The 24,878-nt window shown below is 48.4% G+C and overlaps 1 protein-coding gene across 1 annotated transcript in view; it reads right to left on the reverse strand.

The window, feature by feature from the left end:
• The window catches only part of LOC145355578 (dynein axonemal heavy chain 3-like), a 507,454-nt gene that overhangs the window by 48,384 nt on the left and 434,192 nt on the right, over nt 1-24,878 (reverse strand). Inside the window, 12 exon segments of the mRNA XM_080207828.1 lie at nt 2,335-2,346; nt 2,348-2,392; nt 2,394-2,529; nt 3,225-3,288; nt 3,291-3,354; nt 7,400-7,603; nt 11,591-11,762; nt 11,849-11,982; nt 13,496-13,667; nt 15,497-15,681; nt 16,659-16,823; nt 20,851-20,958. Coding sequence (XP_080063954.1) covers nt 2,335-2,346; nt 2,348-2,392; nt 2,394-2,529; nt 3,225-3,288; nt 3,291-3,354; nt 7,400-7,603; nt 11,591-11,762; nt 11,849-11,982; nt 13,496-13,667; nt 15,497-15,681; nt 16,659-16,823; nt 20,851-20,958 — 1,461 coding nt within the window.

The raw sequence follows: 24,878 nt of genomic DNA on the forward strand, positions 1-24,878 counted from the left end.
CCTGTAATTCAGTATGATAAACTCTGATTGGAAAGATGGGACGATCGGAGGACCCAGTGTCTCCCAGTTACAATACATTTCTGTCGAGCTGAAAGGACTGATTTTTCCAGGGATATTTTCAGTAACAGAGAGACTCGGAGGCAATGACTAAGATGGGGTTTTGAGCTGAAAGGCTGGTTTAGAATCACCTTCAGCACAAGGCTTTGGTCTGGTAAAGGAATCGATTCTTGCGTTAGGAATGGTAGGTTGGAGGTTCATTAACGATCTGACTGACAATTAAACAGAATGTCAGGAAGGAGCAGAAACAGGAAAATGCTGGAAAATCTCAGCAGGTCTGACAGCCTCTGTGGGGAGAGAATAGAGCCAGTGTTTGAGTCTGGATGACCCTTTGTCAGAGTTTGCTCAGTTTTTGTTTCAGATTCAGCATCCACAGTACTTTGCTTTTATCTTAAGGAGGTTAGACAGAACTGTATGAAACTTTGGCACAGTGGTTAGCACGGCTGCCTCACAGCTCCAGGGATTCCGGTTCAATTCCAGCTTTGCTCACTGTCTGTGTGGAGTTTGCACATTCTCCCACGTCCTTCGTGGGTTTCCTCCGGGTGCTCCGGTTTCCTCCACGCTCCAAAGATGTGCGGGGTTAGGTTGATTGGACATGCTAAAAATTACCCCTTAGTGTCAGGGCGACTGGTTAGGGTAGAATGGGTGGTGTTTGGGGATAGGGCCTGGGTGAGATTGCAGACCTGCTGAGCTGAATGCTCTCCCTCTGCACCGTAGGGATTCTATGAAAACAGAGTTCTGGTCACCAGGCTACAGGAAAGGGTTTAATATCACTAAGCAATGCTACAATGGAGAGTTACGCAAATGTTGTCAGGTCTGGTGAATTTAGCAATGACGTAAGATTGGCCAGTTTTGTTAAGAACAGGGATATATTTGAGTTGTATAAAGCTATGGGGACAGAGAGAGATTTACACTAATAAGCAGAAGGATTAGAAGGGAGTTGATGAGAAATGGTTTCAGCAGGAACTAGTGGGATCTGGAACTCACTGAACGGGTTGGTCAAGAGGATGATTTTTTTTGGCCTGCATGAATTTGATGGCTGAATGCCTTCCAGCACTATAAATTTCTATGTTATATAATAGCAATATTATATAACATGGTAGATTGTAATTGAAGCAAAGATTGTCTTTCTAATAGACATAGAACATTCCAGTGCAGTACAGGCCCTTCAGCTCTCGATGTTGTGCCGACCAGTGGAACCAATCTAATGACCCTCTAACCTAAACTATTCCAATGTTATCCATATGCCTATCCACTGACCATTTGAATGCCCTTAAAGTTGGCGAGTCCACAACTGCTGCAGGCAGGGCATTCCACGCCCTTACTACCCTCTGAGTAAAGAACCTACTCTGACATCCGTCTATAATTACCACCCCTTAATTTAAAGCTATGCCCCCTCGTGTTAGCCATCACCATCCGAGGAAAAAGGCTCTCACTGTCCACCCTATCTAACCCTCTGATCATCTTGTATGCCTCAATTAGGTCACCTCGTAACCTTCTTCTCTCCAATGAAAACAACCTCAAGTCCCTCAGCCTTTCCTCATAAGACTTCCCTCCATACCAGGCACATCCTGGTAAACCTCCTCTGCACCCTTTCCAATGCCTCCACATCTTTCTTATAATGCAGCGACCAGAACTGTACGCAACACTCCAAGTGCGGCCGCACCAGAGTTTGTACAGTTGCAACATTACCTCACAGCTCCGAAATTCAATCCTCTACCAATAAAAGTAACGCACCGTACGCTCTCCTTAACAACCTTATCAACCTGGGTGCCAACTTTCAGGGAGCTATGCACATGTACACCGAGATCTCTCTGGCTCGTCAACACTACCAAGGGTCCTTCCACTAGCCCTATATTCTGTACTCCTGTTATTCTTACCAAAGTGAATCACCTCACACTTTTCGTATTAAACTCCATTTGCCAACCTCTCAGCCCAGCTCTGCAGCTTATCTATGTCCCTCTGCAAACTGTAACATCCATCCTGTCTACAACTCCTCCAACTTTGGTGTCGTCAGCAAATTTACTAACCCATCTTCTACACCCTCATCTAGGGTCATTTACAAAAATGACAAACAGCAGTGGCCCCAAAACAGATCCTTTTCTAACAGATTCATTTTTATATCACTAACCCCCTCAACAGTACTTACCTCGAGAAATTTCTATCAACTGTCTGACTAAACACCAAGCAATCTGACATCAATCGCTGGGCAAACTCATTCTCCAAAAATAGAAGTGCACAGAATATTCTAGGTATCTAAATGACCAATGGACTCACAGGCCTGTAGCCAATTCCTGGTTTCATCGATCTGCTTCTCGGTCCTGGTTGTAATTTGCTTGTTTCTCCAGGGATTTCCTGGGAGATTTGTTTACTGGCGAAAGGATGTCGATGGCTCTCTCATCTTGTAGAATATTCCCCTGTGACATGGACAACACCTCCAAGATCTGATCTTCTGTTTCTTTCAGAAGTTTCCTGAATAGGACAAAGTATTGAACTGACAGTTGGGAATTTGAATTACCTCTTGATGTTTTAAAGAATTTCTGTCATTGCTGTGCAGGATATGGTCGCTGGTGCATCGTTTGTGTCCCATGGTCTTTGCCATCCCTGGCTAAGACGTGGGGGAGTTTCTTACAATCCTGATGACTGTCCCATTGATTCAGCCGCTGGATTGGTTCGTTGCTTCACAGGGCAGACTGCTTAGGACAGAGATGAGGAGAAATTTCTTCACTCAGAGAGTGGTCAGCCGTGAAATTTGCTGCCACAGGAAAGCAGTTCAGGCAAAACATTGTAGCAGTCAGATATATAGCACCTGGGGAGAAGGGGATCAAAGGATAAGGGGGGAAAGTGGAATCAGCTATTGAGTTGGATGGTCCATAATGAATGATGGAGCAGGCTCAAAGGGCCAAATAGCCTCCTCCTGCTCCCATCTTTCTATGACCCATCATTCTCATCAGAACTGAGTACTGGTTGGAGAGTGGGATGTGCCTGTAAGAGCTGGTGGTCCTTTCTCCCTGCACGCTCTGAATCTATGGAGTGACCACATTGATAAATGTACTATCCACCAAGCTCACAGCTGATGAACAGTGTGATTTCAGTCGTCACCGCTGTGCCCTGGGACACTGGTGCTAACACTTTGCCATGAACTGAAGCAGCTGCAGGATTGCTACCTGTTCTGTGCTCTCTCCAGGTAGAGAACGTTCTTCTTCTCTTCCAGTTCCGGCTTTTCTTTGCTGCCACGATACTCAGCAGTTGGTTCTCCAGCCCGACTGATGTTACCATGAAGTTCAGCAGAGTGACCTGAAACATCAAAGATATCACTGAGAGGTTGGAACCCACCAAGAGAGAATCTAACCATCTCCCCTTGACATTCAATAGTATTCCCATTGCTGAATCCCTCGCTGGGGTTACCATAGACCAGAAACCGGGACTGGACTAGCCACATAAACACCAAAAGAGAAACGCTGGAAAATCTCAGCAGGTCTGGCAGCGTCTGTAAGGAGAGAAAAGAGCTGACATTTCGAGTCCAGATGACCCTTTGTCAAAGCCATATAAATACTGTTTCTACCAGAATAGGACACAGGCTTGGAATCTTGCAGTGACTCCCCCCAAAAGCCTGTCCACCATTTACAAGGCACAAGTGAGGAGTGTGAGTGAATATTCTCCACTTGCCTGGATGGCTGCAGCTTCAACAACACTCAAGAAGCTCCACACCATCCAGACTAAGCAGCTCGCTTGATTGACACCACATCCACAAACATTCAATCCCTCCACCACTGATGAACAGTGGCAGCCATCTACACCATCTAAAGGTGCACTGTGACAACTCACAGTTCCTTCGACAGCATCTTCCAAACCCGTGACCACTAACATCTAGAAGGACAAGACAGCAGATACCTGAAAACACCATCACCTGTAGGTTCTCCTCAAGTCACTCACCATCCTGACTTGGGAATAGAACGTAAGAACTTAAGAAGTAGGAGCAGGAGTAGGCCATCTAGCCCTTCGAGCCTGCCCCACCATTCAATAAGATCATGGCTGATCTGAAGTGGATCAGTTCCACTTTCCGCTTTCTCCCCATAACCCTTAATTCCCCTGACTATCAGAAACCTATCTACCCGTGACTTAAATATATTCAGTGAGGTAGCCTCCACCACTTCAACGGGCAGAGAATTCCAGAGATTCACCACCCTTTGAGTGAAGAAGTTCCTCCTCAACTCTGATCTAAACTGCCCCCCTCCTTATCTTGAGGCTGTGCCCTCTAGTCCTGCTGTCCTTTCTAAGCGGGAAGAATCTCTCTACCTCTACCCTATCCATCCCCTTCATTATCTTATACGTCTCTATAAGATCCCCCCTCATCCTTCTAAACTCCAACGAGTACAGACCCAGTCTATTCAATCTCTCTTCAGAGGCCAACCCCCTCATGTCCGGCATCATCCTAGTAAACCTCCTCTGCACTCCCACCAAGGCCAAAATATCCTTGCATAAGTGTGGCGACCAAAACTGCACACAGTACTCCAGCCGCAGCCTCACCAGTACCCTGTACAGTTGCAGCAAGACCTCCCTGCTTTTATATTCTATCCCCCTCGCTATAAAGGCCAGCATCCCATTCGCCTTCTTGATCACCTGCTGCACCTGCAGACTGGGTTTTTGCGACTCGTGCACAAGGACCCCCAGGTCCCTTTGCACCGTAGCATGCTGCAGCTTTTCACCCTTTAAATAATAATCCCTCCTACTATTATTCCTGCCAAAGTGGATAACCTCACACTTGCTAACATTATACTCCATATTGCCATTGCCATTGAATATATCGTCATTCCTTCACTGTCGCTAGATCAAAATCCTGGAAGTTGCTCCCTAACAGCACTGTGTGTGTACCTACACCACAGGGACTGCAGTGGGTTCAGGAAGGCAGCTCACTACCACCTTCTCAGGGGCAATTAATGTTGGGTAATAAATGCTGACCAGCTGAGATCCTAAAATGAATCCTGACTATAGTTTAACCTGGAGAAACCAGGAGGTGATAATGGTGGCAGTGTGTGCAAGTTCACTCACAGTTTATTTTAACTGTATCATTTAATATGAATATTGGGACAAAACAATCTCCAAACTAGCTCCAACACTGCACCCACTGCAAGTCCGTTCCAACGTTCCTGAGGTATTGTGCTCAGCACTGAGTGCCTGAGTGATTCCAGCGGAAAGGTTGGACAAATCCTAACCCTGTACTGGGAACGATCCAATACTCGGAACTGTCTGGTTCCGTCTGTCTCACAGCAATAGTTACCCAGGAGGAGTTAGAAGAATTAAAGCCACTTCTAACTGCAGGTAACTGTAGTCCTGACCCCTGCTGACACTCCCCCGCAATGCCTCCCTGATTACTTACCCGACCCCCCCTCACTATTCCCCGTCTCCCTGGTTAGCACACCCACAACCCCAGCTACACACCCACTAACCACACTGCAACTACCTGACTCCCCCCTCAACTGACCATCTGGCTGACCCACTGACCCCCCCCCAACTCCTCCACTGACTCCCCCAACCCTCCCCCCCTACTGAACCCCCAAACCTCCCCCCACTGACCCCACTCACCTACCCCTCCGTCTGTCAACCGCCCCCCCCTTACCCTCCCACACTGGCCACCCCCGCCCCGGGAACCCGCTACACTGCTCAGTGTGTGGGCTCACTGTGGGTACATGGTCCCACATTGCTTCATATTAACTGCAGAACAACTGTAATCAAGATAAAGGTACACGTTTTTATTTTTATTCCCACATTACAGTTTGGTTGACCACCCAGTTGGGTGTCTGTTAAGATGGAAATGTTGTTGATATTTGGCGATTGGACCAATCAGAATAATAAACACACAACGTCAACTCACACACTGCAATCTGCTCAAACTGACCTCTGAATGTACGGAACAGGAGGGGGGCCATTCTGCCCCTCTGGCCGGCCCTGATAGTCAGTCAGTCTGTATCTAATGTGATTGTGGCCACAACACCACATTCCTGTCTGCCCCCCATCACCCTCAACTCCCTCACCAATCAGAAAACCTTCAATCTATTCAATGACCCAGCCTCCCCGCTCTCTGGGGGGGAGAATTCTACAGATTAATGATCCTCTTAGTCTACAAATTCCTACTCATCTCTGTCTTTCATGGGAGACGCTTTATTTTCAGACTGTGCCACATGACTTCCCCTCTCAGCACCCATCCTATCAAAGCAGCTTCAGAATCTTGCGTTCCACTAAGATCTCCATTCCAGTGCGTACAGGCCAAACTTTTCCTCGTAAGACAAAACCCTTCGTCCCAGCAATCAGCCCAGTCAACGTGGTCGGAAATGCCTCCAGTGCAGCTATATCCTCCTCCGAGTTAGGAGACCAGAACTGTATTCAAAACTCTGGATGTGATCTCACCAACGTTTGTAACAAGGCTTCCCCATGTTATACTCCATCCCTCTTGCAGGCTGCCCCAGTCCCAGGCGCTGTCACAGGACTGTGTGTATGTGAGGGAGTGTGTCCTCTGTAACATCAGCAAATGCAGCTGGGATTTCTTTACTCAGAGGGTAGTAAGGGCGTGGAATGCCCTGCCAGCAGCAGCTGGGGACTCGCCAACTTTAAGGGCGTTCAAATGGTCAGTGGATAGGCATATGGATAACATTGGAATAGTTTAGGTTAGAGGGTCATTAGATTGGTTCCACTGGTCGGCACAACATCGAGGACTGAAGGGCCTGTACTGTGCTGTAATGTTCTATGTTCTAAATCCCAGCCTTTTGGCAGGCACACTGTCTATGGAGGTTGTTGGAGTACTTTGTTGGAGTACTGTACTTTGGATCTCTCTATGCCACATGTTGTCACAAGCTAAGGGAACAAGCAGGGTGATGTATCCACAGGGTTCTATCGACCCCCCCCTGCCAGCGACACAGGAAGACCCACTCTTGCTTGTGGAAACTGCCCCAGTTCTCTTTCTGAGCCAACCTGGGGTTCACCATTCTGGGGGGGAGCGCCTCCCAGTGGTAAAGTCCATTGGCATCAAACTAGCTTTGGCTGCTGCTGGTTAGAAGTCTCACAACATCGGGTTATGGTCCAATGGGTTTATTTGGTAGCAAACACCACTAGCTTTTGGGGCTCTGAACCTAAATCAGGTGAGTGGAGAGTTCTGAACTCAGAATTCATCAGAACTCCCCACCCACCTGACGAAGGAGCAGTGCTCCGAAAGCTAGTGGCTTTTGCTACCAAATAAACCAGTTGGACTTTAACCTGGTGTTGTGAGACTTCTTACTGTGTTTACCCCAGTCCAACGCCGGCATCTCCACATGCTGATTAAGATGAACAGATTCAGAAGGACTACCTTAACTGAGACCTCGGGTAGGTAATGAGGATTTCGAAGGCGGGTGGTCATGTAGAGCTTGAAATCCCGGGAGTATTGTACGATGGTCTCGCCAAGGCGAATGTAATCCATTCCTCCCTGTTTGAACGTCTGCTTCAGCAGCAGTGGCTCCAGAATGGGATCAAGCTCTTCCGAAAGATTTTCGATTAAAACGGGATTTCCAAACTAGAAAATAGGAATGCAGAATTTAAACACCGGGAATGGTAGCAAGCTGGAATCTGATTGGCTGGAATATTTAGGTGTGAGCCCTAGCCTGTCTGATTGGCCATGGCAGTAGCACCAATCTTTACTCAGAGGGTAGTCAGGGTGTGGAATGCCCTGCCTGCAGCAGTTGTGGACTCGCCAACTTTAAGGGTGTTCAAATGGTCAGTGGATAGGCATATGGATAACATTGGAATAGTTTAGGTTAGAGGGTCATTAGATTGGTTCCACTGGTCGACGCAACATCGAGGGCCGAAGGGCCTGTACTGCGCTGGAATGTTCTATGTTAATCAGAGATAGGGTTAGGTTTAGGATTAGGGTTAAAGTTTGGATTAGGGATCGGGTTAGGATTAAGATTAAGATTCAGATTAGAGTTAGGGTTTGAGCCAAGGTTCGGGTCAGGGTTCATGGTTTATCACTAATCTAGAGGCCATTCAGCCCATCAAGTCTGCACTGACCACAATCCCACCCAGGTCCTATCCGCGTAATCCCATGCATTTACCCTGTTAATTCCCCTGACACTACGCAAAGGGGCAATTTAGCATGGCCAATGCAGCTAACCCATGTGATCTAAAAGGGGTCACGAAAAATCATTGGCCAACAGGATTAAGGAAAATCCCAAGGCCTTTTATACATTTTTAAAGGGCAAGAGGGTAGCGAGAGAGAGGGTTGGCCCACTCAAGGACAGGGGAGGGAATCTATGCGTGGAACCAGAGGAAATGGGCGAGGTATTAAATGAGTACTATGCATCAGTGTTCACTAAGAGAAGGATTTGGTGGATGATGAGTCTGGGAAAGGGTGTGTAGATAGTTTGAGTCACGCTGAGATCAAAAAGGAGGTATTGGTGTTCTTGAGAAACATTAAGGTAGACAAGTCTCCAGGGCCTGATGGGATATACCCAAGGGAGGCAAGGGAGGAAATTGCTGGGGCCTTGAGAGAAATCTTTGTATCTTCACTGGCTACAGGGGAGGTCCCAGAGGATTCACAGAATCATAGAACCCTACAGTGCAGAAAGAGGCCCTTTGGCCCATCGAGTCTGCACCAACCAGAGCGGCACGGTAGCACAGTGGTTAGCACTGCTGCTTCACAGCTCCAGGGACCTGCGTTCAATTCCAGGCTCGGGTCTGTGTGGAGTTTGCACATTCTCCTTGTGTCTGTGTGGGTTTCCTCCGGGTGCTCCGGTTTCTTCCCATAGTCCAAAGATGTGCAGGTTAGGTTGCTTGGCTGGGCTAAAATTGACTCTTAGTGTCCAGGGATGCGTAGGTTAGAGAGATTACACTAAGGTGTAGGGATATGGGGGTAGGGCCTGGGTGGGATTGTGGTCGGTGCAGACTTGATGGGCTGAAGGGCCTCTTTCTGCACTGTAGGGTTCTATGACCATAATCCCACCCAGGCCCTATCCACATATCCCTGCATATTTTACCCCCTAATCCCTCTAACCTACACATCTCAAGACACTAAGCGGCAATTTTAGCATGGCCAATTAACCTAACCTGCATATCTTTGGACTGGATTGGAGAATAGCCAATGTTGCTCTTCTGTTTAAGAAGGGTAGCAAGAATAATCCAGGTAATTACAGGCCGGTAAGCCTTACATCAGTGGTAGGGAAATTATTGGAGAGGATTCTTCGAGACAGGATTTATTCCCATTTGGAAATAAGTGGATGTATTAGCGAGGAGCAACATGGTTTTGTGAAGGAGAGGTCATGTCCCATTAACGTGTTTGAGTTTTTCAAGGAAGTGACGAAGATGATTGATGAGGGTCGGGCAGTGGGTGTTGTCCACATGGACTTCAGTAAGGCCTTTGACAAGGTCCCTCATGGCAGACTGGTGCAGAAGGTGAAGTTGCATGGGATCAGAGGTGAGCTGGCAAGGTGGGTACAAAACTGGCTCGGTCAAAGAAGGCAGAGGGTAGCAGTGGAAGGGTGTGTTTCTGAATGGAGGGCTGTGACAAGTGGTGTTCCTCGGGGATCAGTGCTGGGACCTTTGCTGTTTGTAATATATATAAATGATTTGGGAGGAAAATGTAACTGGTTTGATTAATAAGTTTGCGGAAGACACAAAGGTTGGTGGATTTGTGGATAGCGATGGAGACCATCAGAGGATACAGCAGGATATAGATCAGTTGGAGACTTGGGCGGAGAGCTGGCAGGTGGAGTTTAATCCAGACAAATGTGAGGTAATGCATTTTGGAAGGTCTAATATAGATAGAAAATATATAGTAAATGGCAGAACTCTTAAGAGTATTGATAGGCAAAGGGATCTGGGTGTACAGGTACACAGGTCACTGAAAGTGGCAATGCAGATGGAGAAGGTAGTCAAGAAGGCATACGGCATGCTTGCCTTCATTGGCCGGGGCACTGAGTTTAAAAATTGGCAAATCATGTTGCAACTTTATAGACCGCAGTTGGAATATAGTGTTCAATTCTGGTCTATCAGAAAGATGTGGAGACTTTGGAAAAGGTATAGAAAAAATTTATCAGGATGTTGCCTGGTACGGAGGGCATTAGCTATGAGGAGAGGTCAGAGAAACTTGGGAATCAAGTAGATAAGGTTGTTAAGAAGGCATACGGTGTCTTGGCGTTTATTGGTAGGGGGATTGAATTTAGGAGCCGCAGCGTCATGTTGCAACTGTACACAACTCTGGTGCGGCCGCACTTGGAGTACTGTGTGCAGTTCTGGTCCCCACATTACAGGAAGGATGTGGAGGCTTTGGAGAGGGTGCAGAGGAGGTTTACCAGGATGTTGCCTGGTATGGAGGGGAGGTCCTATGAGGAGAGACTGAGGGATTTGGCGTTGTTTTCGTTAGAAAGAAGGCGGCTAAGAGAGGATCTTATTGAAACATATAAGATGATTAGAGGTTTAGATAGGGTGGATAGTGATAGCCTTTTTCCTCGGATGGAGAAAGCTAGCACGAGGGGGCATGGCTTTAAATTAAGGGGGGGTAGTTATAGGACGGATGTCAGGGGTAGGTTCTTTACCCAGAGGGTGGTGAGGGATTGGAATGCCCTGCCTGCTGCAGTTGTAAATGCGCCTAGTTTGAGGGCGTTTAAGAGATCCTTGGATAGGTTTATGGACGAAAAGGGATTGGTTTAGATTAGTGGGTCATTGTTTTTTAACTGGTCGGCGCAACATCGTGGGCCGAAGGGCCTGTTCTGCGCTGTAATGTGCTATGTTCTAAACTTGGTTTGTTCTCACTGGAACGATGGAGATCGAGGGGTGACCTGATAGAAATCTACAAGATTATGAGGGGCATGGACAGAGTGGATAGTCAGAAGCTTTTTCCCAGGGTGGAAGAGTCAATTACTAGGGGGGCACAGGTTTAAGGTGCGAGGGACAAGGTTTAAAGGAGATGTACGAGGCAGATTTTTTACACAGAGTGGTGGTGCCTGGAACTCACTGCTGGGGGAGGTGTTGGAAGTGGATACGGTAGTGAGTTTTAATTGTATCTGGACGAAGACATGAATAGGATGGGAATAGAGGGATAGGGTCCCCGGAAGGGTAGGGGGTTTTAGTTCAGTCGGGCAGCATGGTCGGGGCAGGCTTGGAGGGCCGAAGGGCCTGTTCCTGTGCTGGAATTTTTTTTGTTCTTTGTGTCTTTGGAGTGTGGGAGGAAACCAGAGAAACCTGGGGGAAACCCACGCAGACACAGGGAGAACTTGCAGACTCCATACAGGCAGTGACCTGAGGCCGGAATTGAACCTGGATTCCTGGTGCTGTGAAGTGGCAGTGCTAACCACTGTGTCACCGTGCCGCTCCTCTCAGGAAGTTTTGCTGCTGGCGACAAAGAGTAAAATAGCAAATCTAGGAATCTGCCTTGAAAGCGCTGCCGGTGAGAGTGACGTCAGGATGATCTTGAACACTCCTCGCCCCAGCAAGACTGGGCTATCAACTGTGGCGAAGGATTGCGTTGTCAGCAGTTTATCCAGACGAGAATTAAGAGGATTCTTACCTGAATGCAGTTCCCCAGAGTACGAACACAATCAGGTTCAGTCAGCTTGCTGACGTGAAGTTTGTTGGGTTTCTCCATGTTTTTCACCCATTTGTTAGCCTGACCCTGAGGGTCAATCATAAGTGGCCAACGCTGGGCTGAGATCACAATGATGGCGTTGTCCACTGAAAGTCTGAGTGGACAGGAGAATTGTTTGAGATATTTTGAGCCATTTAATCCTCACTTTGCGGCCAAAGGCTTTGAAAAGGAAATGCTTACGTGTCTCGTGGAAGCCCGTGTAGTTGCCACTCCATGATGGTCACGGGGTCCCCCAAAGTATTCTGCAGGGAGAAGACACTGGAGACTGGGATCTGCCTCTGCATGCACATACTCAACCATTCTCTCAACACATTCTGCAAAACAGCAACAATCCCAAACCAACAGGTGAAATCTTTAGAAGATGCAGTTCCTCTTAACCCTATAATGTCAAATCCCAAATGTGTCAAATATACATAAGAGAGGATTTCTTTGGAGGTGATAGGTGTCTTGGCCCTAGCAAGAGACACCTGCACTATCTCCTCAGGAAAGGCTACCTGTATTATATACCAACCAGGCAATTGAGGAGTTAACGTGGCCCCTCCCCAGCACACCTTGGGCAGAAATCCTACTTCACCATGGCTGCCCCTCTCTCCCGGAACGAGGGGAAGTTTCACAGATCTGACTCGGAGCACACCCCGTGCTCAACCATCAGCTGAACTTTCAACTGCAGCACTCAACCAACGGCAGCTGTAGACTGCGGAGATTTACTGTAGCAACACAATCAACTAACAGGTGGAATTCCCAATTATTTGGGAAGTGTAATTCTGGGATACTGTAAAGTCCTGACCATGTGAGGCATTGTGGGTTTTAAACAAACTGAGATGTGGTTTGTACACATGGATTCAAACTAACAGCAGATTTAATGTAAGAGTTCCGGTTTGAAAAGAATAAAAACTGAAAGTAAAACACAGCCTGTGCAACACCCTAATGACATCATCTTCAAATCATGTGACTAGCTCAAAGAAATCATGTGACTACTTGTTCAGTCCGCCTTGTTGGCCAACGAGGGGCATACACGCGGTGGGTCGTGCGAGGGCTGCTCTTGGATGTTGCTTCGAGAGTTGCCCAGTGCTTCACGTTGTTAGTGTACGCTTAAACTGGACCAACTGACAGGCAACACGACAGCTCAGTGTCTGTGGGAGTTTGTATGTTCTCCCCGTGCTTGCATGGGTTTTCTCCGGGTGCTCTGGTTTCCTCCCGCACCCCAAAAATGTGCTTTTAGGCTGATTGGTGTTAACAAATTGTCCGTAAATTAGACCTCCCTTAATCTGGCACACATATAATTCTCTAAATTTACACCCCTTTATTGTGGAGTCCAAGGGGCGTAGGCAAAAGTCGTAGGTAGAAGGAGGATTGGAATGAGGCACTCACTGAGTGTTAAAATGGGCAGCACGGGCTTGTTGGGCCAAAGGTCCTGTTTCCTGTGCTGTGTTGTTCTTTGTTGTACTTAAATACATAACAGGTACTGAGTGACATTTTCCTCACAACAGTCCCAGTATTATGGATGGCAAACTATGGATCCTAACACCTACTTTGGTCAGAAAGGAAAAGGCAGAATGGGACAAATGCTCAGAAAGATGCTTCAATTCTGCTTCTGGAAGGATCGGGTGGGATTGGACCGGGTGGGGTTCCATTCGGTCGGGTTGGGTTGGATTGGGTGGGTTTTATTGGACTGGTTTGATACTAAGGCTATTAATGCATGAATGATGTTCCACAAATACAATAGTAAATAGAAATAAATATTATTCATTCTATCCTTTACGAGTCACACATTGAATTATTTGAAACATTGCTGATGAAATTAAAAATCATTTCAGCGTGCCTCACCTGCCGGAATTCAGGAGTGAACGGACCGAGGTAGGCCACCACACTGGCACTTAATAATACATCCCCAATAATGTTCTGGTACGTAGCTTCCAGATGTTCCGAAATATTTTCCCAACGTTCCTTCTCACCTCCGAGCCCATTAATGAGCTTCTCAGCGCGTTGCAGCTTCAACCTGATAACAGACAGGGCTTTGTGAGGGTGAGCAGGGTGAAAGAGGCAACACCCCAAAATGACCCGAGAGAGAGAGAGACAGTAAGGTGCTGACCCAGCCCATTCTGAATTATGTGTATTCACTGGACTCTGTTTCTGAGAACTCCCCAATCCCATACACAGCATTGAAACAGACAGTAAGAGTTTCTATAGATACAGAAATAAGAAGCAGGTGACTGAGCTGGGATGTCGACTGAAGGAGACAGGTGAATTGAGAACAGCAAACAAAGAAATGGCGCATGTGCTAAATAAATCTTTAGCATCTGTCTTCACCTTGGAAGACATTGCAAATATTCCAAAGATATCAGATCAGCTGATTTCAAATAACATGGTAGAACTTACAATAGAACATAGAACATTACAGCACAGTACAGGCCCTTCGGCCCTCGATGTTACACCGACCAGTGGAACCAATCTAATGGCCAAAGGGACTAAAGACGGACAAGTCACCAGGATCCAATGAACTGCATGCTAGGATTTTAACGGAAATAGCTGCAGTGAACCCATTGATTGAAATTTTTCATAGCTTGCTAAATTCTAGGAGTGTAGTGGAATATTGGAAAACAGCCAATGTTCAGAAAGGGAGATAGACAGAAGGCAGGGAACTATAGGCCAGTTAGTTTATTGTTATTAGCAAGATGCTTAAGTCAATAATCAAAGAGGAAATTTGGCAAAGCTGAATATAATCAAACTTACTCAACATGGTTTGATAAAAGTAAATCATGTGTGACATATTTGCTTGTTCTCTTTGAGGATGCAACAGGGAGAGTAGATACGAGAGGAACATGTAGATGGAGGGGTCCAGCTTGGGCGGGAAAACAGGAGAGTTTCTCACCCATTTTTTTGGGTGAGTTTAATCCAGAATTTTATGCATTCGGTGCAGGGAAAAATAGGCTAAACGATGTAGGGGAAGGGATGGGGCTTAAATCACCAGGAAGCCTGCTGTAGCAGCAGAGGGTGCTATTGTGCACGTGCAGTGCCCTGTGGCTGTGGGCCTCTGCTGCCATTTCCTACCCAGCCACTGTACCCCCCCCCCCCAACTATGGCGGGGGTCATCAGCTAATCACGAGCTCCACACAGTCCTGAAATATCACCCCCGCCCCTCCCATCTTACCCCTACTGATCGAATGCAGAATGGCAGTGGGGTCTCCCTCCCTCCCCGACCCTCCTTCCCCACACTGCTCTCACTCCACCATCGATTGCTCACAGACTGGGAGCAGCAAGGCCCCACGGCCTCCCTCTCCCACTAATCACTTGCAGAGCTGCAGTGGGCCCCCCTCCCTATCCAATCGGCCTGCCCTAGCTTAGCCCTGCCCCACATATCCTGTCCCCTGGTGAACACTGCCAGGGTGCTAGGCTGGCACTGCCTATCACCCTCACCCTTGCCTCTGACCTCAAAGGCCTTTGGTTCTACCAGTGAGGCCATCAGAACTTCTCCCCCTCACACAGTGTGTGAAAAACTCCCCCCTCACACACAATGAGTGATAAATCCCTCACAAAGTGTGTGATAAACACCCCCCCCACACACAGTGTGTGATAAACACTTTCACACAGTGTGAGATAACCCCCCCCACACAGTGTGTGAGAAACCAACCCCCAAAAATGTGTATGATGAACCCCCTCACACAGTGTGTGATGAACCTCCTAACACAGAGTGTGAGAAACTATCCCCTCACAGTGTGATGTACCCTCCCCCACACACTGTGTGATAACCACCCAGCCCACACACTGTGACTGATAAACCACCCCCCCCACACACAGTGTGTGACGTTCTGTGGTAGGGGCTCTCACTCAGTCAGGGTGATGCTCTCCTCCAGCTGTCTCTTTGTGCTGAGTTTTTGTGTGAGTTGGTTCTGGAGAAGCTCCAGTTTTGTTCGGATTTCCGTCAGCTCCGTTCGCTTCTTATCCAACTTTTCCATCTGGATCATCAGCTCTGCCTCTGCTTCCTCCAGCCTCCTCCGTTTGGGGGCAACAATCTGCAAAGAGGCAAGGCACACTCAGACCAGAGAGCAGAGAACCTTATCACACTCCCACCCCCTCCTGCCCCCCCCACACTCCTCACTCCCACCCCCTCCTGCCCCCCCCACACTCCTCACTCCCACCCCCTCCTGCCCCCCCCACACTCCTCACTCCCACCCCCCCACACTCCTCACTCCCACCCCCCCACACTCCTCACTCCCACCCCCTCCTGCCCCCCCCACACTCCTCACTCCCACCCCCCCACACTCCTCACTCCCACCCCCTCCTGCCCCCCCCACACTCCTCACTCCCATTCCCCCCCCCACACTCCTCACTCCCACCCCCTCCTGCCCCCCCCACACTCCTCACTCCCACCCCCTCCTGCCCCCCCACACTCCTCACTCCCATCCCCCCCCACACTCCTCACTCCCATCCCCCCCCACACTCCTCACTCCCACCCTCCATCCCATCCTGCCATCCCTCAAGCCCTCATCCCACGCACTCCTCACTCCCAAGCCCCACATTCTGCCACCGCCCAACACTCCTCACTCCCACCCCCCCAACTCCTCACTCCCATCCTCCAACCCATGCTGCTATCCCTCAACCCCCACCTCACACACTCCACTACCCCCTCCACATTCTGCCTTCACCCCATCCACATCAAGGGACAATTTATCACGGCCAATCCACCCAACCTGTACATCTTTGGACTGTGGGAGGAAACCGGAGCACCTGGAGGAAACCCACAGAGACATGGGGAGAATGTGCAAACTCCACACAGACAGTTCTCTCTAAACTGTGTACAGAGATGAATGAAGTAGCGACGTAGACATGAATGACAAGGTAAACACAACATTTATAATGATTTATAATAAGCCTATTTGCACACACTGATACGTTAACTGTGACCTTGTGCTAATGTTACATTTCTCTTTTATTTTGCTGACTGTTGGAACACAATATAAGGAATGAATTAACTTTAACCTGGCTTTACCTTTGCAACTTTATCATAGACTTCAATAGCTCGGACCCAACTGCAGAGACCTTCACAGGCTGAGGAAACGTACTTAATAACGGACGGCTGGAACTCAGGATTGCCAATAAAATCTCTTCGAATATGGGCAATCACTTTGGCAGGAATATTGTCTTTATCGAAATCCTGTGGAGGGTACGATACAATACTGACAGTCACAAAGAGAAGCAGCAGCTCAAACCGGGGTGTCACACAGGGCTCAGCCAACTCTGCAGCCTGCTTTCAATGATTCAGAAAGAGGGAACATTCTCTGTTGACTACACGGCCCCGAAACGAAATATATCCTCAACCAGGTTCCAAGTAGGAGCAGGTTTATGTCCTCCTCCTCCTCCCACCTCCACAGAAAAGCTCAGCCTCAATTCATCATTAATTCAGACTCTGAGAGCAGCATTATTTTGAATAAGATTGAGTTGCTCCAATATAGGCTCTCCTCCTGAACGTGACTTATATCCTGGAATGTTTGATTAATTAGCTGCTCCCTATCCTCTGCAGTGACCCTGTCTGAAATGGAAATGTTCCAGAGCTTCAAGTTTTTAGGTGTCCAGATCACCAACAACCTGTCCTGGTCCCCCCCATGCTGACACTGTAGTTAAGAAAACCCACCAATGCCTCTACTTTCTCAGAAGACTAAGGAAATTTGTCATGTCCGCTATGACTCTCACCAACTTTTACAGATGCCCCATAGAAAGCATTCTTTCCGGTTGTATCACAGCTTGGTCTGGGTTCCTGCTCTGCCCAAGACCGCAAGGAACTACAGAATCTTGAAGATAGCCCAATCCATCACACAAACCAGCCTCCCATCCATTGACTCTGTCTACACTTCCTGCTGCCTCGGGGAAAAGCAGCCAGGATAATCAAGGACCACATGCAACCCGGACATTCTCTCTTCCACCTTCTTCCATCAGAAAAAGATACAAAAGTCTGAGGTCATGTACCATCAGAGTCAAGAACAGCTTCTTCCCTGCTGCCATCAGACTTTTGAATGGACCTACCTCGCATTAGGTTGATCTTTCTCTACACCCTCGCTGTGACTGTAACACTACATTCTGCACCCTCTCCTTTCCTTCCCCCTTATTAATAGTAACTTCATTGTAGTGTTAATGTAAGCCTTAATTATGACTAGTAAACTTTAACTTTATATATAAACGGTATGCTTTGTCTGTATAGCGCGCAAGAAACAATACTTTTCATAGTAATACAAGTGACAATAATAAATCAGATCAAATCAGAGCTGGTTCCTCCTTCATTAGCATCAGAGAGAAGTGCAGAAAACTCTTTGGAAAGATCAGGGATGGAATTCTCCCATTCCTTGTTGATGTGTGGGAGCAGTGAATCTAATGCGAGCCAAAAAGTCAGAAACCTGTGGGTATAAAATCCCTGCCCAGCACACGGGATGCTTTTCCTGCCGCTGGCTCATGCTGCCACTCTCCATCATGGAGCAGATCCCTGGACCACTGACTCCGATGCCTGGAGCCCTCAGGTGGCTCTCTCTAATATACGTCGGAGAGAGTTTCCAACTGGATCACAGTTTGCCACGCTCTTCACAATCTGCCTGTGCAGAGAGGTAAGGCTGTGCCAAAGGGTAAACTGAGGGGAGGAGCCCTCCTCAGAAGATGAAGGTGAGGAGGAGCAGGAAGTCCAGGGGGATGCTGAGGGACAACATGAGCACCGTGGAGGAGATGTGGGAGGGGTACGCCTGATACCCTCACAGCCAGAAGGCTCCAAATGGAGTAAGTCGGACCATCAGGAGGTGCCTCCTCCAGCCCTGCCAACCATCTTGTGACTTCTGAAGGGAGGTCGAGCCGTCGCAGCGGGTCCCACATTTACAAATGGGCCCAAAGAGCTCACGACTGACTGGAGTCAGATCTTAGCTGTCATCGTCGTGTCCTGTGAATATGTTTCTGTGTTAAACTCCAGCACCGTGGGTTCAGCACAGTGAACCTCCCCTGGGGTGAAGGGAACCAGAGGGCCCCGGCCTCCCCGAATAACAGCCCCAGCGCTGACAGCCAATGCTGCCTCCTTCTGTACAGAATATAGGGCTAATGGAAGGACTCTTTGTAGTGTGGATGAGCAGAGAGATCTCGGGGTACATGTGCATAGCTCCCTGAAAGTTGGCACCCAGGTTGATTAGGTTGTTAAGAAGGCGTACGGTGTGTTAGCTTTTATTGGTAGAGGGATTGAATTTCGGAGCCGTGAGGTCATGTTACAACTGTACAAACTCTGGTGCGGCCGCACTTGGAGTATTGCGTACAGTTCTGGTTGCCGCATTATAAGAAAGATGTGGAGGCGTTGGAAAGGGTGCAGAGGAGGTTTACCAGGATGTTGCCTGGTATGGTGGGAAGGTCTTATGAGGAAAGGCTGAGGGACTTGAGGTTATTTTCATTGGAGAGAAGAAGGTTACGAGGTGACCTAATTGAGGTGTACAAGATGATCAAAGGATTGGATAGGGTGGACAGTGAGAACCTTTTTCCTCGGATGGTGATGGCTAACACGAGGGGACATAGCTTTAAATTAAGGGGTGGTAATTATAGGACGGATGTCAGAGGTAGGTTCTTTACTCAGAGGGTAGTAAGGGCGTGGAATGCCCTGCCTGCAGCAGTTGTGGACTCGCCAACTTTAAGGGCGTTCAAATGGTCAGTGGATTGGCATATGGATAACATTGGAATAGTTTAGGTTAGAGGGTCATTAGATTGGTTCCACTGGTCAGCGCAACATCGAGGGCCGAAGGGCCTGTACTGCGCTGGAATGTTCTATGTTCTCCCTCTGGGTTCCAGGCATCCTGAAGGGTGTGGTGAAGGTGGGGGGGCGGGGGCGGCTGGACAGGGCGATAGGAGTTTGTTGGACTGACATTTAAATACAACGCCCAGCCGGACCAATCAGCTGCTGGCCTGCCATGCGTTCCATGATGTTTGACGTTTGCAGTGTTGGTGTTTGGTTCCCAGACACGTGACGGAGCTTTACACCAAATATATTTGTTTACAGTGAAATACAAGATTTATGAGAGTGAACAACCACATGGTTACGAGGTGATCCAATCAGGCCTTGTCTTGGGCTCCCTGGGTGTCCCATTCTCCGTAAGAAGTCTCACAACACCAGGTTAAAGTCCAACCAATTTATTTGATCAATAAATAAACCAGTTGGACTTTAACCTGGTGTTGTGAGACTTCTTACTGTGTTTACCCCAGTCCGACCCCAGCATCATGTCCCATTCTCCTCCAGGAACTCACTAACAGATTGGATTTTATACTTCCAATCACAATCGATCGCTATGTTTCCTGGTGTTAACCAGCTCTGGAATCACTCTGGCACAAAGTTCCCACGGCAACATACAAACTACGTCAGCGGAGAAATCTCTCCAAACTGTGATATACAAGGACACAAGCGACACACTTTCAATGTAAACTTCTCCTGAAAAGCTGCTAAAATGCACTTTTCTCGCATGAAAAGTTTATTTATTTGTGTCACAAGCAGGCTTACATTAACACCGCAGAGAAGTTACTGGGAAAATCCCCTCATCGCCACACTCTGGGGAGCAGGTACAGAGGAGATGTTAGGGGTAAGTTTTTCACTCAGAGGGTGGTGAGTGAGTGGAATCGGCTGCCGTCGGTGGTGGTGGAGGCAAACTCGCTGGAGTCTTTTAAGAGACTTCTGGATGAGTACGTGGGATTTAGTAAGATAGAGGGTAAGCTTAGTAAGCTTAGTAGGTAGGGATATGTTCAGCGCAACTTGTGGGCCGAAGGGCCTGTTTGTGCTGTAGTTTTTCTACATTCTATTCAGGTACACTGAGGGAGAATTTAGTGTGGCCAATGCATCTTACCAGCACGTCTTTCAGATTGTGGGAGGAAACCCATGCAGATACAGGGAGAATGCGCAGACTCCGCACAGACAGTGACCCAAGCCGGGAATTGAACCTGGGTCCCTGGCACTGTAAGGCAGCAGTGCTAACCACTCTGCCACCCACTAACTCCAGCATCTCTCTCCATGGTCAGTATCTCGGTAATCCCAGTCTGAGTGTGGGGCTGAGCTGCTCCACACTCTGTCTGGACGTCCAATGGTAAAATCTGAGCACTCAGTGGGCACAGTCAGCTCAATAAGCTGAAGATCATGTACAATCTGTGGATCTCCGGAAGCGCCCTGCTCCCAGCGCACTCACCTTCAGGGATTCCAGGAACTTCATATCACTCAGCATCTTCTTTGCAGGCAGCCAGTAATCATCCGTAGCTTTCCCATTTGGGTCAACTTTTTTCTCAGGTTTAATTCCCTGAAGGAAAGAGAGAAAAGTTAACCAGGGAAGGGCATGTGTTTAAATACCCAAACCTGACCATGAGTCTCAAATCACACCGTGACCAAGTTGCGGCAGAGTGGGGGATTATACCCTGACACACACCGTCCACTTTCAATTAGCCCCTTGTTTAAGTGAGGCCTCGTACAGTCTAATAGCCCTGAAAGGTTTCCTTTCACAAACACTGAGGATAGAGAAAATCAGCGGGAAATGACTGGACTTACTAATTATTCCTGACAATCTGAAGGGCAATGAGTTGAATGATAATAGGCACAGTAGCAACATTAGCGAGAGGCATCTGGGTGGGTCCACGAACCGGGAGAGAAGAGGGATACAGACCGAGTAAGGGAAAGTTTTTTTTTGATTGGGCAGCATGGTCAGTGGAGGGCCCCAGGGCCTGTTCCTCTGCTGTAATTTTCTTTGTTCTTTGAATGCTGACACACACAATGGGCCCGATTCTCCCATTGTAACCCACAACTTGTATGGCAGGTCTGGCTGGGAGAACTGGCCTTTCTCCGGGATTGGCGCATGTGCTGGGGAATAGTCAGAGCCCAGACCATGCGGCAGGAAGACAGGTAAGTCATTTGAATCTTTTTTAAATGTAGTTTGAATATGTTTTGCATGTCTTTATCGGGAACTTGCCAGTCCCGATAGATTCTCCCACCCCCCACCCCACCAGGAGCACTTCATTCTGGCAGGGTTCAGAATAGCTCCACTCAAATAACAAAGAAAATTACAGCACAGGAACAGGCCCTTCAGCCCTCCAAGCCTGCACTGACCATGCTACAAACCTGAACTAAAACCCCCTACCCTTCCAGGGACTGTATCCCTCTATTCACATCCTATTCATGTACTTGTCAAGAGGCCCCTTAAAACTCACTATTGTATCCACTTCCACTCCCTCCCCCGCAGTGAGTTCCAGGCACCCACCACACTTGTGTAAAAAATCTGCCTCGTACATCTCCTTTAAACCTTGCCCCTCGCACCTTAAACCTGTGCCCCCCTAGTAACTGACTCTTCCACCCTGGGAAAAAGCTTCTGACTATCCACTCTGTCCATGCCTCTCATAATCTTGTAGACTTCTATCAGGTTTCCCCTCAACCTCCATCGCTCCAGTGAGAACAAACCAAGTTTCTCCAACCTCTCCTAATTACTAATGCCCCCCATACCATCCTGGTAAATCTTTTCTGTACCCTCTCCAAAGCCTCCAGATCCTTCTGGTAGTGTGGCGACCAGAATTGAACACTATATTCCAAGTGCGGCCTCACTAAGGTTCTATAAAGCTGCAACATGACTTGTCAATTTTTAAACTCAATGCCCTGGCCGATGAAGGCAAGCATGCCGTGTGCCTTCTTGACTACCTTCTCCACCTGCATTGCCACTTTCAGTGACCTGTGTACCTGCACACCCAGATCCCTCTGCCTATCAATACTCTTAAGGTGTTCTGCCATTTACTGTACATTTTCTATCTGTATTAAACCTTCCAAAATGCATTACCTCACATTTGTCTGGATTAAACTCCATCTGCCAGCTCTCCGCCCAAGTCTCCAACTGATCTATATTCTGCTGTATCCTCTGATGGTCCTCATCGCTATCTACAAATCCACCAACCTTTGTGTCATCTGCAAACTTACTAATCAAATCAGTTACATTTTCCTCCAAATCATTTATATATATTACAAACAGCAAAGGTCCCAGCACTGATCCCCGAGGAACACCACTTGTCACAGCCCTCCATTCAGAAACACACCCTTCCATTGCTACCCTCTGTCTTCTTTGACCGAGCCAGTTTTGTATCTACCTTGTCAACTCACCTCTGATCCCATGCGACTTCACCTCCTGCACCAGTCTGCCATGAGGGACCTTGTCAAAGGCCTTACTGAAGTCCATGTAGACAACACCCACTGCCCTACCCTCATCAATCATCTTCATCACTTCCTCAAAAAAATCGAACAAGTTAGTGAGACACAACCTCCTCTTCACAAAACCATGTTGCCTCTCACTAATATGTCCACTTATTTCCAAGTGGGAATAAATCCTGTCTCGAAGAATCCTCTCCAATAATTTCCCTACCGCTGACGTAAGGCTCACCGGCCTGTAATTACCTGGATTATTCTTGCTACTCTTCTTAAACAAAGGGACAACATTGGCTATTCTCCAATCCTCTGGGACCTCCCCTGTAGCCAGTGAGGATACAAAGATTTCTCTCAAAGCCCCAGCAATTTCCTCCCTTGCCTCTCTCAGTATTCTGGGGTATATCCCATCAGGCCCTGGGGACCTGTCTACCTTGATGTTTCTCAAGAACCCCAATAACTCTTCCTTTTTGATCTCAACATAACCCAAACTATCTGCACATCCTTTCCCAGACTCATCATCCACCAAATCCTTCTCTTAGTGAATACTGATGCATAGTACTCATTTAATACCTCACCCATTTCCTCTGGTTCCACACATAAATTCCCTCCCTTGTCCTTGAGTGGGCCAACCCTCTCTCTGGCCACCCTCTTGCTCTTTATAAATGTGTAAAAAGCCCTGGGATTTTCCGTAATCCTACTGGCCAGTCCTTTTTCATGACCCCTTTTAGCTCTTCTTACTCCTTGCTTAAGTTTCTTTCTACTTTCCTTGTATTCCACGCTTCGTGTGTTCCCAGCCTCCTAGCTTTGACAAATGTTTCCTTTTTCTCTTTGACTCGGCTCACAATATCTCTCGTTATCCAAGGTTCCAAAACTTGCCAAACTTATCCTTCATCCTTACAGGACTTTGCTGGTCCTGAATCCCTATCAACTTACACTTGAAAGCCTCCCACATGCCAGATGTTGATTTGCCCTCAAACATCTGCCCCCAATCTCCATTCTTCAGTTCCTGCCTAATATTGTTGTAATTAACCTTCCCCCAATTTAACACCTTAACTTGAGGACTAACATTTGGGGAACGAGCGTGAGACCCCACTGGAATGAAGTGGGGGCAATCAGGGCCCTCCAGAGGGTTGGGGGATGGGGGAGTGGTGCCCCTTAGGCATGGGCAGCCTGGCACTTCCAGCCTGTGGAAAATCCCAAGAGGCAGAGTGCCCATGCCCAGGGGCCACCTTGGCATTACCTACTGGGCATCAGTGCCGGGGGTGGGCCTATGGTGGGCGGAGCCTAGGGGTGATTGGTAAGGATGGGGGGGTGGGGGGGGGGTCCCACTGCCACTCTGCATTGTGATTGGTCTGAGTTGAAGGGAGGCCAGTGATCGGGACGGTCTGGGGTGTGGGTCGTCTGCTGAGGGGGATCCTGCATCCAGGTGGGGGGGAGCAGTCAGCCGGGGCTGGGGGGGGGTGGGGGGTGGTTGGGTCAGTGGGGGAGGGCGGTCTGCTTGGGTGAGGGGGGGGCCCTGCCAAGGTGAAGGGGATGGGGGGATCACCACTGCTGAGGAGGGAGAGGGAGGGGATGAACTATACACTGGGACGGGAGGGGGCCGGGGGAAGTCAGGGCTGGCCCGGGAATTGTTGTGGGGGCTCCACCTGGGCTGTAGGGGTGCTGGAGGGGCAGCACTGCAGGGGTTCCAGGCTGGCCAATGATGGAGCGGGCCAGCAAAGGGGAGACTGACTGATCAGAAGCACTGCGCATGCGCAGAGCTCCAGAACTATCCGGCACAAATACACCCCACTGGTTTTTAATGAGATTCCCGACTGGGACCTCTGCACAGAGTGCAGAGATTTGGGTGAGAAGCTGAACTGACAGAACAGTTGGGATCTGGAACAGTTTTCCCACCAATTCAGCATTTTTGGGAGAATTGCCCCAATATTGTGGGGAAAGGCGATAGACACTAAGAGATGGGCAGAGATCAGGATCCTTGATTCAGTCTCTACATGAGAAGCCAGACTCAAGAAACAAGCTTTAAAAAGTAACTTCTGCCTG

Source organism: Carcharhinus amblyrhynchos, chromosome 19 (assembly GCF_965287045.1).
Source record: "Carcharhinus amblyrhynchos chromosome 19, sCarAmb.v2.hapA, whole genome shotgun sequence".
NCBI lineage: Eukaryota > Metazoa > Chordata > Chondrichthyes > Carcharhiniformes > Carcharhinidae > Carcharhinus > Carcharhinus amblyrhynchos.